This window comes from Aythya marila (assembly GCF_965140915.1).
Source record: "Aythya marila genome assembly, chromosome: 1".
Taxonomy (NCBI): domain Eukaryota; kingdom Metazoa; phylum Chordata; class Aves; order Anseriformes; family Anatidae; genus Aythya; species Aythya marila.
Window position 1 is genome coordinate 206,048,621 of NC_139042.1, and position 11,691 is coordinate 206,060,311.

An 11,691-nucleotide genomic window follows, 5' to 3' on the forward strand; every position below is an offset into this window, starting at 1 on the left:
GGTTGGGCGGGAGGGTGAGGGAGAGGAGAGGAGCGGCGGCGGCGGCAAGATGTCGGGCAGGAGGAGCGGCGGGCAGCCTGAGGTGGGACGGCCCGGAGCCTTCCTCCCTTCCTCCCCTCCTCATCCTCCTCCTGTGAGGCGAGGGGACCTCGGCTGGGGCTCGCTGGGGAGGGTTCGAGGGGAGCGGGGCCGGGTTTGGGGGTAGAAATGCGATTTTTGGGGCTTTGGCGGCCCCCGGGGCCTGTAGGCGCTGTGGTGAGGGGCTGAGGGCTCGGGTCTGGCCTTGCCTGGGGCGGTGGCCACGTTCTCGTTCCCCCCGCTGTCTTTTGGACCTCCTAAAATGGTCTTGAAGCTCCTAAAATTGCCTTTTCTGTCGGTTTTTTAAAGGCTCTCAGCCTCCCAAGCGGATGTGTGGCTGTGCATTGACACCCCCGTCTCTCTTTTTCCCTTTTAAAACAGTATTTAACCAGGCGCATCCCTCAGAACCCCAAGTACCAGCACATAAAAACCCGCCTCGATACCGGTAAGTGGAATTGGGGGGGTAAAAACACTGGGCACGGGTGTAAGAGAGCACAAATGGATACACTGCCTGGGGGGTTTTGCCCCAAACTGGCCATGTTTTACCCCACGCAGTCGGTTCAGAACTCTCGTTGCCATTGTTGTGTCTTCCCTTATTATTTATGTCAGGTTCTAATGTGACGGTTTCTGTATGTGAGCTTTTCTTGCCTTAACTAATAACTTAACAAAGGCATAAATCAAAATAATTACTTGGAGGGTTTGTGCTGAGCTTTTTTCACTGTAGAAGTGATCAAATTTTATCTAATTTGCCTATAGTACCCGAAGAACTGTTAGGAAAGGGGCTGTGTGGCCACATTTGCACTCGAAGCAATGTGTCAGAGGCAGGATTTGGGTACCGAGGTCCTGATTTTGGTTTCCTCAGACACAGGATGGTATCTTCAGACTCTGTTAAGATATGGAGGCTTAGGTAGTGGCAGAGGCTTTGACCTACAGAGCACCGTGTGCCCCCAGAGACAGTGGGGGCACTTCCTAGTGAGATGGCTGACGCCCCATGGCTTTTGGTGTTGGAGAGGCATTTGGGTCATGCCCTCATTAATATGATTTTAATTTTCAGTTAGTCCCAAAGTGGTCGGGCCATTTTACATGATGATCGCTGTGGGTCCCTCTCAACTGAACTGTTTTATTCTCGTGTGGTCCCTTCCTTCGAAACCAAAATGCTGAAACCTTTGTAGCTTAAGAAAACCACTAATAATTTGTAACCGATGTTTGTTACAGGGTGCAGCTTAACGAAATACATTGAGAAGTTGGAGGAGATCAAAAGAAGTGAGTATCTTGAGTAGCTTTTTTCTCTTTCCTGGTAGGACATTACAGATTTAACTTAAGGTAGGAGACAGGCAGGTCTGAGAGGTCTCTTTCTCATATAATTTTATCACACTTAGTCAGAATATTAGAAAATAGGAGCTAGACAAGCTCTTTCCTGTGTTCCTCATCAGGTTTTTACCAGCACCACCAAGGTTTTGAAGGCTTTGGGTTATTTGGGCTATTGAAAACCCAGCTGACTTCGGTTTGTGGCTGTATTCCTACTGAAAATAAGCTTCTAAAAATGTTTTGCTGCTTTATTTTCAGCTATTGTCAGGGTTATTTTCACACGGAGAGCCAGAAAGCTCTTGAACCCACAGGGTGCGTTTACTGAGGTGAAAGAAAACACCTCGTAATTAACGGGGATTAATTAGGATTTTTGAATGCTCGCTTTCAGTTCCTAGACCCGCTTACTGTGCTCCTAAAAACGGGGTTGGGGTTGAAAGGGAGGTCACAGGGTGCGTTTGTGCCGGGCTTCCTGCAGAATGGCCCTTTGTTGCTGCTTGCTTCTGGGAAAGTCAGCAGAGAAATGCCCTCCTTTTTCCAAAACCTGGCTAAAGTTTCAGCCCCCAACGCCGGCTCGCCGTCGCTCTCTATCTGCCCTGGAAATCTTGTTGTGTTGCCTGTTGTTGGTTTGAAATCTCCCCCGCGAATCTGATCTCATCTCGTGCAGGAGATCTCTTGTTTCAGCGGGGTTTTGGAGCCCGGCAGAAGCTTTCTCATTACGGTGGTGCTGAATGGGCACCTTGTGTTCCCAGGCAATTTAGAAACTCCCCTCCCTTGATTTCTCATGGGTAGATGACACCGTTTGGCCTCAGCTTTGGGTACCCAGCACAGTCAGCTCTCTGTTCCTTGGGTAACGTGAGAGAGAGGCTTTATACCTTGAGCCTGCCGTGGAATCAAAAATAAAGCAGCTGGAACCCTGATTATTCGTCCTTTGGAGGGCTGGCTTGAGAGGCACCAAGTCTCTTCCCTTTCTCTGGTGTTGCTGAGGCACGGAGAAGAACTTCTCTGAATATACACCAGAGTAATCGTGGCTTGAGACCCATTTTCTGGAGCAAAATGTCAGAAAACCCAAATGGACTTCCCAGGACAGCACCAGGTACCTGCTCTTGCTTGGAAGTAGCAGCTCCGAGCATTCAAGGGGGTTTGCTCCAGGTCAGGCTTAGGAATAGCAGCTTTTTTTCCGTGTTTCCATCTATTTTTCCCTCTAAATTAAAATAATTTCTTGCTCTCCACAAGGCTCAAGCTCTTTTTGCCTGTGGATGGGGATTTTTAATCATTTGGTTGTGGGCTACGTGTGGGTTTTGTGTTGGGCAGCTGAAATAATGATTGATTCTGAGCTACAGAGGAAGTTTCTAACAACCTGAGCTTCAGGCTTGAGACTAGTCAGTTTTGCAAGGACCATGAGGATCATTTTGAAGCTATTTGATGTTCTGAAACCTCATTTTGTCCTTCAGATGTGGTTTGAAATGGACAGCACACACTGGCTTAGTTCGGATGGGCACTGAATTTGCTCAGACAAATGTAGTAGCACGTTCAGTTCTTCGTGGCCTAACAATCAAATAGGGCAGGATGTTGAATTTGGGAACTCTGCTTGCTCTGAATGCTGAAAATTAATTGTTTTGCTTCTGCAGAGAGTGTATTTAAGAGATGGGAATTAAAAAACTAGAGGGAAAAGCTCACAATATCTTAGTGCCTCTCGACTGTGTGCAGGGAGAATCCTCTCCGAGCAGAATTTCTTTCAGGCTGCTCACTGCCCCTTGTAACCAGGAAGAAATTCCAGCCTCCAGCATCCACTTGGCTTCTTTTCTATAAATATCTCATCTTGAGAGTTTCCCTGAGCCAATTTTGGGGCTGCTGCTTGCATGGCAATTACAGGGGTACGGATTGGAGCCTCTCCCCCTTCCCCCCATCTTCCCTTGGTTAAGCTGTGGAGCGTTCAGCAGATGGCAGGGTTTAGAGCTGCTTAACTGGCTGGATTTGGTAAGTTCCTGGGCTGCGTTATCAGCCCTCTTAGCTGAACAGCTGGGGAGAGAGCAGTTGGGAATACCCTCCAGCAGTTAAGATATTAGAAAAACACAAAGGATTTTTTTTATTTTAAAAAATAAAAACCTGGGAGTTGAGGGCTGGAGCCTGGTAAATGAGGAGGGGAGAAAGGAGGAGCGATTTTGTGGGTTTTAGGGAGCTTAGGTTGACTGGAGCTTGGCTTTCTGGGGTTAAAGAGCTGCACGCAGAGCTTTGTTACAGCCACCACGCCTGGTACTGAAGGAATCTTGTTCATCTTCTTTGCCTTTCCTTGCCAGTACAGGACAGGTTTATATATTTATATTTTTTTCCTTCATACCCTCCCTGATGTCTTCTTTTTAGCTGTAAACTTCCCAAGGGATGGGACTTCCATTATCTCCCTGGGGAGGCTCTTTCATATCAAGATGTTCCTACTGATACTTGCCTTAGCTTCCCTCTCCTACTGCATACACCCTCTTGCTTCACACCTGAAGGCTCCTGGTTCTTACACATCTCAAGTATCTCAGTGCTTCCATCCTTGTCATCGCTTCTTTAGCACCCTTAATCCCTGCTCTGGTTGTTTGCCAGCTGCTCCAACAGCCCGCTTGGTTTTCAGGCTTAAGAAGACAAAGACACTTCCGTAGAAATGTGTGTTAACAGATCACAGGAATTGGAATTTGATTGGCAGGTAAAGCAAGAAAACCTGGACCATTTTTATCAGTAAGATTAAATATACATGTATAGTACTTGGGCTTAGTAGTTTAAAAAGCTGAGGCTGAGGTATACCCACGCTCTGATTCTGCTGAAATGCATACAATTAAAAATTCGAGTAAATTAAGTCTTTTAATAGAAGAGTTTGCAGTCATAGTGGGCTTCAAAGAACAGCAGAGGGGGTAAATTCATGAAGCTGCTTCCTTCCCTCAGTGAGAACAGAAAGCCCAAACTAAGAGGTGTAAAACTAGAATGTAAAAGCAACTAAATCTGCCTTCTATGTTTTAATTGTACCTGGACATGATCTCGTGAAAACTCCTAACAGAGAGAGGCCTTTAGGTTTGCTGCTCTGATCCTTCAGAGCAAGCTTATTGCCCCGAAATCTCACACGTTAAGAGCCTACAAAAATAGCTGAGACCAAGCCTGTCACCTGGCATCTGCAAAAGCTGAGAATTGCTTCAAAATGTTCATTGTTCTCTTTTGTTTTTCAAGATTACAGATACAAGAAGGATGAGCTGTTTAAAAGATTGAAAGTGACGACTTTTGCCCAGTTGGTACGTATAGCTCTTCTCCCTGACTGCTGAAAGCTCCCTCTTGTGAACAGCGTGCTTGCTTTGCTTAAATGCCTTCTGTGTAGTTATGTAGGATTTTACAATCTATAATTCTTTTGTAATTGGATTTTCCTGCTCCTTCTTATTTTCCTGCACAGGCCAAAGTTTTCAGAGCAGTCAAACTCCTGTAATGGCAAATTGAAGGCTGCAATATCTTTGGTTTTGAAATTTGTTCCCTATTTATTTGTTCTCTTGTTTGCTGATTTATTTTTTTTCCATTCACTTAAGAGGATCTTCAAGCCTCTTACAGAAGAAAAGGACCACATAAAGTAGTATTCAAATCTGATTTCATTGAGCTTTGGGTCAATTAGCCCCAGCCTGAAACCTTCCCAAACTGCAGTTGTAACTGCAGAATATGGAAGGTTGAGGCTTCAAAGCTTTCTGTATAGCTTTTAATTAATGAAGCAAAATATTAAAAATAAATACGATCAGCAAATAGAGCAGAGTGTTTCTTATACTGGTTCAAGAAAAACAGTAAAACAAGAAAAAGACAGGCTTTCTTCTAAGGAGTAAAGGGAAAAGGGAAGGCTAAGCTTGCAAATACTGAAGGAGCAGGCTTCTGCTGGATTATATCTTCAGTTACACCGGATTGTCACGACCAAAACTGACTCCCACTATTGGGATGAACTGATTTGTTATGGGAGTGTTGTAGGTCTGCTGTCACGGGCTGCTTATACCAGCTGTTTGAGGTTTTCTCCAGGATATATATTCTGAGCTGTTTCAGTTGCTGTAAGTGACTGAACTTTGTAAATGTCAGAAAACATCTGACACATCTGATATCGCCAGCACGGCCTAGCTGGCTGTTCTTTGCCCTAAGGTTTTGTTGTTTCTTTTTGGTACAATTTCCATTTAATAAAAAAGGCAGACCTGCAGTGCAGACCTCAAATCCCCCACTGTGTTTGACCCTGAAGTCCGGTAGCAGGTACGCTGAGTTAAAGGCATTTTGGCTGGAGGATTATTTTTCCTTAAGATGATCCCTGCTGTCTTTCAGTGACACCAGTGTGTGTGTATCGAGGCATTGTTGCTTGCTTTTGTTTCCTGCAGGTCATCCAGGTTGCTTCTCTATCTGATGAAACCTTAGGAGTGACGAATGAGGAGATCCACAAGCTGGAAGGTAACAACATTTATTGTGAGCACAAAGAGAGAGAGCTGTTGATCACTGTCATGTGCTGAACTGTGCCCTGACAGACATAGTTACTCAGCAAGTCCTTTTAATCAAGGAGAAAAATGGCATCATCTGTGGCCTGCAGCTGTTTGCAGGCTTGCAAATAGGAAAGACCTCATGCTGTGTGGTTTACATTTTTATTGAATGCTTAAAAGTGAGATCTTGAGCTCTTAAAAATCGTATGGCTCTTTATTTTTTCCTATGGGGCTCTCAGTAAGTCATTTAAGAAGAGGATGAAGATAAGGCCGTCTTTGAGATGCGCTTTGAGACTAAAAATAGAAACCAGGCTTAAAACCTGCTTGTTTCCTGCAGCATTTTAACTCTTGGTGCCACGTTCTCTTCCCAGATGGTGCTTCTGATGCAGATGCTGAACTCTCGGCAGGGACAAATGGGAAAGGAAGCCCCAGTGGGACACCACCCAGTCCAGTCCTGTTCATAAACAGCACAGGAGCTGGGGAATCGTACCGGTCCACGCTGCAGAGGTACCTGATGAGAACGTTAACACAACTCTGTCTTGGCAGATAACTGGTTTTACCCCACTGGTTATTTTAAATTGCTATTAGTGGCTTTATATTGTTTGTTTGTTTGTTTTTTCTCATTAAAGCCTGTTTTTGCAAGTCTGAGGATGGAATTAAGATAGAGAGTTAGCAGATTTTCCTATCTGAGTCTGTTTTGAGGTTGTAACCCAACGCTGTTGCTACTAGATCATCTGAATGGCTGACAAAGAAATGCGTTTGTGGGATTCAGCCCAGTTCCCTCAGCTCAAGGGATCTGTGTTATAAACTGCTCTGGTAAACCCAGTAACATCTTCCCAATCAATCTTAATGCATTGTCCTGAGACTTAGAAAAAGAATTTCCAAACCCAGTGCATCACTTGTCGAGGGAGAATTTTTCTCCCTCACCTCAAAGAATGTTCCCTAGTCACTTAGGGTGCTGAGTACAACACCTGGACTTGACTGATTTGGTCATACAGTGACACTGTACTGTCTATTCTTATACGAATAAAATCAGTCTCTTATAATGTACTGGCAAGCCCAAAATAGATTCTCTCCATTTTTATGTGGTGTTGTGCTCTATTGGAACATAAACAGGCTATAAGAGAAGTTGATCAAAAAGCACTTTGGTTAAAAGGTACAAAAGTGTTCAGAGGGAGGCTTGCAGCATAACACCTTTCCTTTTTGCAGTGTGATAAGTGGTGTTGGTGAGCTGGATATAGAAAAGGACACTCCAAAGAAAGAGGACGCTGAGGCTAAAGACCTGCCTTACCCCAACTGCCCCTTCCTGCTTCTGGACGTGCGAGACCGAGATGCTTATGACCAATGTCACATTGTTGGAGGTGAGGAGATGGAGTCCCACCACAGCCTGCGTCAGCTGGGGTCACACACAGCTCTGTGTGTCATGCTGGCAGGCCAGGCTTCAAATTTCCCCCTCCAAGGAGGACATCCCTTGGCTGCAGAACCTCTCTGCACTCATCCAGCACACCCATCCCTCCTGGAAAAGGATGAGGGCACCAAGCTGCTTTTAATCCCTTAGTCAGCCGGTTTCCAAATCTGTTGTACTCTTACCAGCCCGTGTCAGTTGTATTCCAGAGTGTGAGGGTTATTGATCAGCAAGTGTATGATTTTTTCTTTTTTTTCTTCCTCTGCAGCTTATTCATATCCTATCGCAACGCTATCTAGAACCATGAACCCGTATACAAATAGTATTTTGGAATATGTATCCTTTACTTATAAAGTGCTGGAATCAAACAGAAAAATAAGAATAAAATTGGGGGCGTGTTGGCAAGGGCTTTCAAAAAGCTGCAGCTCTAGCAGTTGCTGTGACCAGGGCAGAGTTTAACCATGAAAATCCTGGGACTCCAAGGAGACTGGGAGGGGAGGTTCTTTCTGTTAGCTGTGGTTAATGTGGGGGGGCTCTGCTGCAGCCAGCAGGTGCTGGATTTGAGTTCCTCAGAGCTCGAATGCCTCTTGGTGCCAGTGGGAGCTGCCTGAATTTTTTGGCACTTTGTGAGCTTGGCTCTGGCTGCTGGAAGGCAATTCTGTGCCATTTGCCTGTTCCACGCTGTTGCTGGAGTGCTGAGCTTCTTGAGGGAGGCACTGATCAAATCCTCTGGCTTCCTCTCGGTACCTTGATAGGGATTGGCTTCCCTCTGGAGTGCACAAAGAGGATTATTAGCTGGGATTAGGCTGAGAACTTCCCAAATTGGAAGCTTGCGAGGGCTGCAGGGGAGATTTTCAACAAATTGCCTCTTGCTGTTGCCTGTTACTAACCAGTCTTCAAATCAGCACTGAAACATTGTTCACAGGGCTGCACTGCAGTGGGGATCAGGCTGTGTCCTTCCAGTGTCTGGCAAGCTTCAGCTACTGAAGAATCACTTCTTAAAGCACAGGTGAAGGGAATGCATTCCTGCCTGGTACTTGCAAATCAAAAAAAGAGTCTCTCTGCCTCCATCCCTGCTTGTTTTATCTCTTCATCTTTCTGTGATGGTCACCCTGAGTTTACAAATGAATCCTTAGCTCTCCTGCCTCTCAGAAAAATGCCCACGGAAAAATCATAATTTTGTATGATGACGATGAGAGGCTGGCCAGCCAGGCTGCCACGACCATGTGTGAGAGGGGCTTTGAGAATTTGTTCATGTTATCTGGAGGTAAGGGGCAACGGGCACAGGGCAACGTGGGATGAAAGCAAGGGTTTTGTGAGCTAGAGGGTGGGAATGGATGGATGGTCACCCATTGCTGGTAAAATCCCAAATCTCTGATCCCACCTTAGCTGATAAGTGATCTGTCCGTCTGCAGGCCTGAAAGTCCTTGCACAGAAGATCCCAGAAGGACTCGTCACCGGCTCGCTCCCCCCATCCTGCCAGGGGGCAGCTCCCCCTGGATCCGCCCGAAAAAAGGCTGCTCCCAAAGCGCCACCCACACGTGCCGAGAATAAATGGAGATTTACTGCAGAAGATCTACAAAAGATTAAGTACTACCTAGAAGAGGAGCAGATTCCTTCAGATACTGCCAGTAAGACTCCAGGATGAATGCTAGGATAAATCCTGTAGCCCTTGAGCCTGCCCTGCATCAGTTCCCTGCTTTGCCAAATTCTTTCCATGAGGTAGCTGGGAGAAGGAGAGGGTTTTTTTCTCCAAACTGAGAAAGAACTACACTGTGCTGATCCCAAAATTAAATCTTCTATAGCATTATGACAAAATCCTGGTTCTGTGAGGCCTACAATGCTTGAATGCCTTTAGGTTTTCCTGACCATTAGTAGGTTTGGCAAGCTCTTAGCCCTTCTGTTCCTGCACAGCTAGATTGAGACTGCCCCAAAACCTGAATTTTTTGAGGGTTTGTGTGTTTAGGGTAAGAGCTGGACAGCCAGCGAGGGGCAGCAAATCATCTTGTGTTGCCGTGCTCCATCACACACGCATTTTCACCTGGATTTCTGATTTATTTTTTTTTCCCCAGGCCGTCTTAACCGTGGCTCTTCAGGGCGCGATTCCAAGGCAACGACCGTGAGGAGCAGCCCCAGCCTCCCCACCACTGCTGCCAACGTGGGGTCTCTCACCAGCCGCTCGTTCAGCAGGAGCAGCCTCCAGAACAGGCCATGGAAATAAGCAGCGGCGTCTCCTTGCACTGAATAAACGAATGTCCAGGTTCTGGGAACCCTGAGCAGTGCAGCCCGTTTGTCGTTTTAGGAATCCACGGGGGAAAAGCAGCTGTGGTTTATAAAAGGCAGCTCGGGTAAGGCAGGGGGAGAGCTGGAGGGGTTGAGGTTTTAGAGAAGCAGCGACAGCATCGTGTTGGCAAGGCTGGCCTGTAGGTGCAGTGGCAGGACAGGACTGGAATAACTGATTTTGTAGGGGAGGGAAATAAAACTGGTAGCGAAGCCTGCGACCAGCAGGAAAGGTGCTGTGAAACTTGTAGTTCAGGCTAAAAAAAATTTGTGTCTGTAATAAACGTTCCCTCTGTGCTGTGCCCAGAACTGCAGCTTGTGCTGACAGCAGAACACGTGGAGGTCAGTGGGCCAGGAAAGCATCTGTGAGCAAAAACCTCGGTGTTTTTTTAGCAGAGATGCAAATTGCCAAAATAATGGAGAAAGGATTCCGTGACTTATTTTTTTAAAAAATGTTTATGAACAGAAGTGTTTGTAATAAAGCTGTTTTTGGAAATAATGCCCAGCATGGCACAGTAACGTGATGGTTGTCTTGACTCGTGGGCAATTTGTGAAGTAGTTCTGTATTTTTGAAGGTGAGTCGGAAGGGAAAACAACTGATTCTTCTCCCTTATTGTCAGTCATTTTGACTTCTAGCTGTGCTTTTTCTGCTTTGTTCTTCGCTGTGGTTGTGGAGAATGCTCCTGTGCTGTGTTTTGGGCTCTGAATAAGATGAGAGGGTAAGGCTGTGAGCTGAGCAGGGTTTTAGCTGGCTCTTATAGCAGGATCAGCTGCCGTGCTCCTCTTCCAGATGTGCTAGCAGAGTTGTCTCCCTGATTCAACTGCACACCAGTGCTTTCTTCACTCTCCTACTTGGAGCAGCTGCTTTAAGGTTAGGGTGGCTGAAGGGAAATTTTCTTTTGCCCTCTCACTGGGTCCCTACAACCTAGAAAGTACACAAATCTGGGAACTGAGCAGGGCAAGAAGATTTTATAGGAAACCAGTATCACAGCTTTCATCAAATCGGTGCTTTCATCATACCAGTATTGCCTGGGTGACCTAGAAATCATCTGAAACTCATCAGTGAAAAAACTGATGCAGGGTGAGGAGAAAACAGAACCGAGGTTGCCTGCGTTTGTAGATGGTTGTGGAGAGATCCTGCTCCTCTCGCCCTCACCTAGTGCTGCTCAGCTTTACCTGGCTTTGGCTTCTTGGTCTTGTGTTTTACTGTGTGGCTTTTTTTTTTTTTTTTCTTCCCCTTCTGACATAAGCAAATGATCTTTAACAGACCCTGGTGCAGGTCACAGGGGAAACTTAAGGTGAAAGGGCAAGGTGAGAGAAATTACAAGGCCAAGTTTATCAGTTTAAGGCTCAGCATCCCTGAGGACACTTATCACAACCTCTCTTTGCACCTCCACTACAGGAGTGAGCTTTGCCTTCTGTACCCGTGACCCCTTGAATGATTAGGATTTGTGAAAGCAAGAGGTTGTGTAACGAGCTGCTTTTCTGCCTCTGGACTACTCTTTTCAGATTCTTTCACTCCTCTTAGTGACAAATTTTGGTAGCAAAGCAGAACTACAGAATTTAGCTCTGTGCAGTGACCAGCACAAACCTCCCATGCTGTGTAGGGATGCCCCGAGGGGGAGAAAAAGGGGAGAAAGGAAGGGCAGAGCCATGTTAAAAATATCCTGAAGGCCTATGCATACTTCAGCATTGAATGCCCGTGTTATCAAATATGAATCTATATTTTTATATGTAACAAAAGCCAATTAAAGTGAGGTATCTTAAAGCCCTCAGCTTCCCAGAGAACCCTTAAATGGTTGTGCAAAGCAGTTTTAATTTGGGCAAGCTGCCCTTCCACCCTATCCACGCAGGTGTCTTGCATTTTTACAGGGAGGGTGTATGTTTGTACTTAGTGCTGCAAGGGGCAGGCTCGTCGAGTGCGAACACCCAAATAAAATAATAAAATTAAAAAAAATGGGTCTGTCTGTCTTAATCTTATTTTTTCCTGTCCCTGGGAAGGTGAATGCAGCTCGCCATCTTATGAACTGCTCAGCTTTCTTGCACTCACGCATAATCAATCACATTCTGAATGAAGCAGCCTGTCTTTGTGTCACCTCTGGGGAGAGAAGTGGTTGTTTAAATGGTCTGAGACCCAAGCAGGAGCTGCAGGAACCTTGT

The 11,691-nt window shown here is 45.9% G+C and overlaps 1 protein-coding gene across 1 annotated transcript; it reads left to right on the top strand.

Moving 5' to 3' along the window:
- The first annotated feature begins 48 nt into the window (after positions 1-48).
- CEP41 (centrosomal protein 41) lies at positions 49-11,423 on the top strand. The gene is made up of 11 exons (XM_082784623.1): positions 49-82; positions 460-523; positions 1,294-1,341; positions 4,588-4,649; positions 5,751-5,820; positions 6,218-6,353; positions 7,056-7,207; positions 7,520-7,587; positions 8,404-8,518; positions 8,667-8,882; positions 9,324-11,423. The coding sequence occupies exons 1-11, from the start codon at positions 50-52 to the stop codon at positions 9,470-9,472; spliced, it is 1,113 nt and encodes a 370-aa protein (XP_082640749.1). The 5' UTR covers position 49; the 3' UTR covers positions 9,473-11,423.
- The last annotated feature ends 268 nt before the right edge of the window (positions 11,424-11,691 follow it).

What these genes read in the sequence shown, in the direction of transcription:
- CEP41 (XM_082784623.1), top strand. Translation starts at nt 50, where the DNA reads ATGTCGGGCAGGAGGAGCGGCGGGCAGCCTGAG. An exon ending in TGACGACTTTTGCCCAGTTG is followed by an intron (nt 4,650 to 5,750) that starts GTACGTATAGCT and finishes TGTTTCCTGCAG; the next exon opens with GTCATCCAGGTTGCTTCTCT. An exon ending in CAAATAGTATTTTGGAATAT is followed by an intron (nt 7,588 to 8,403) that starts GTATCCTTTACT and finishes CCTGCCTCTCAG; the next exon opens with AAAAATGCCCACGGAAAAAT.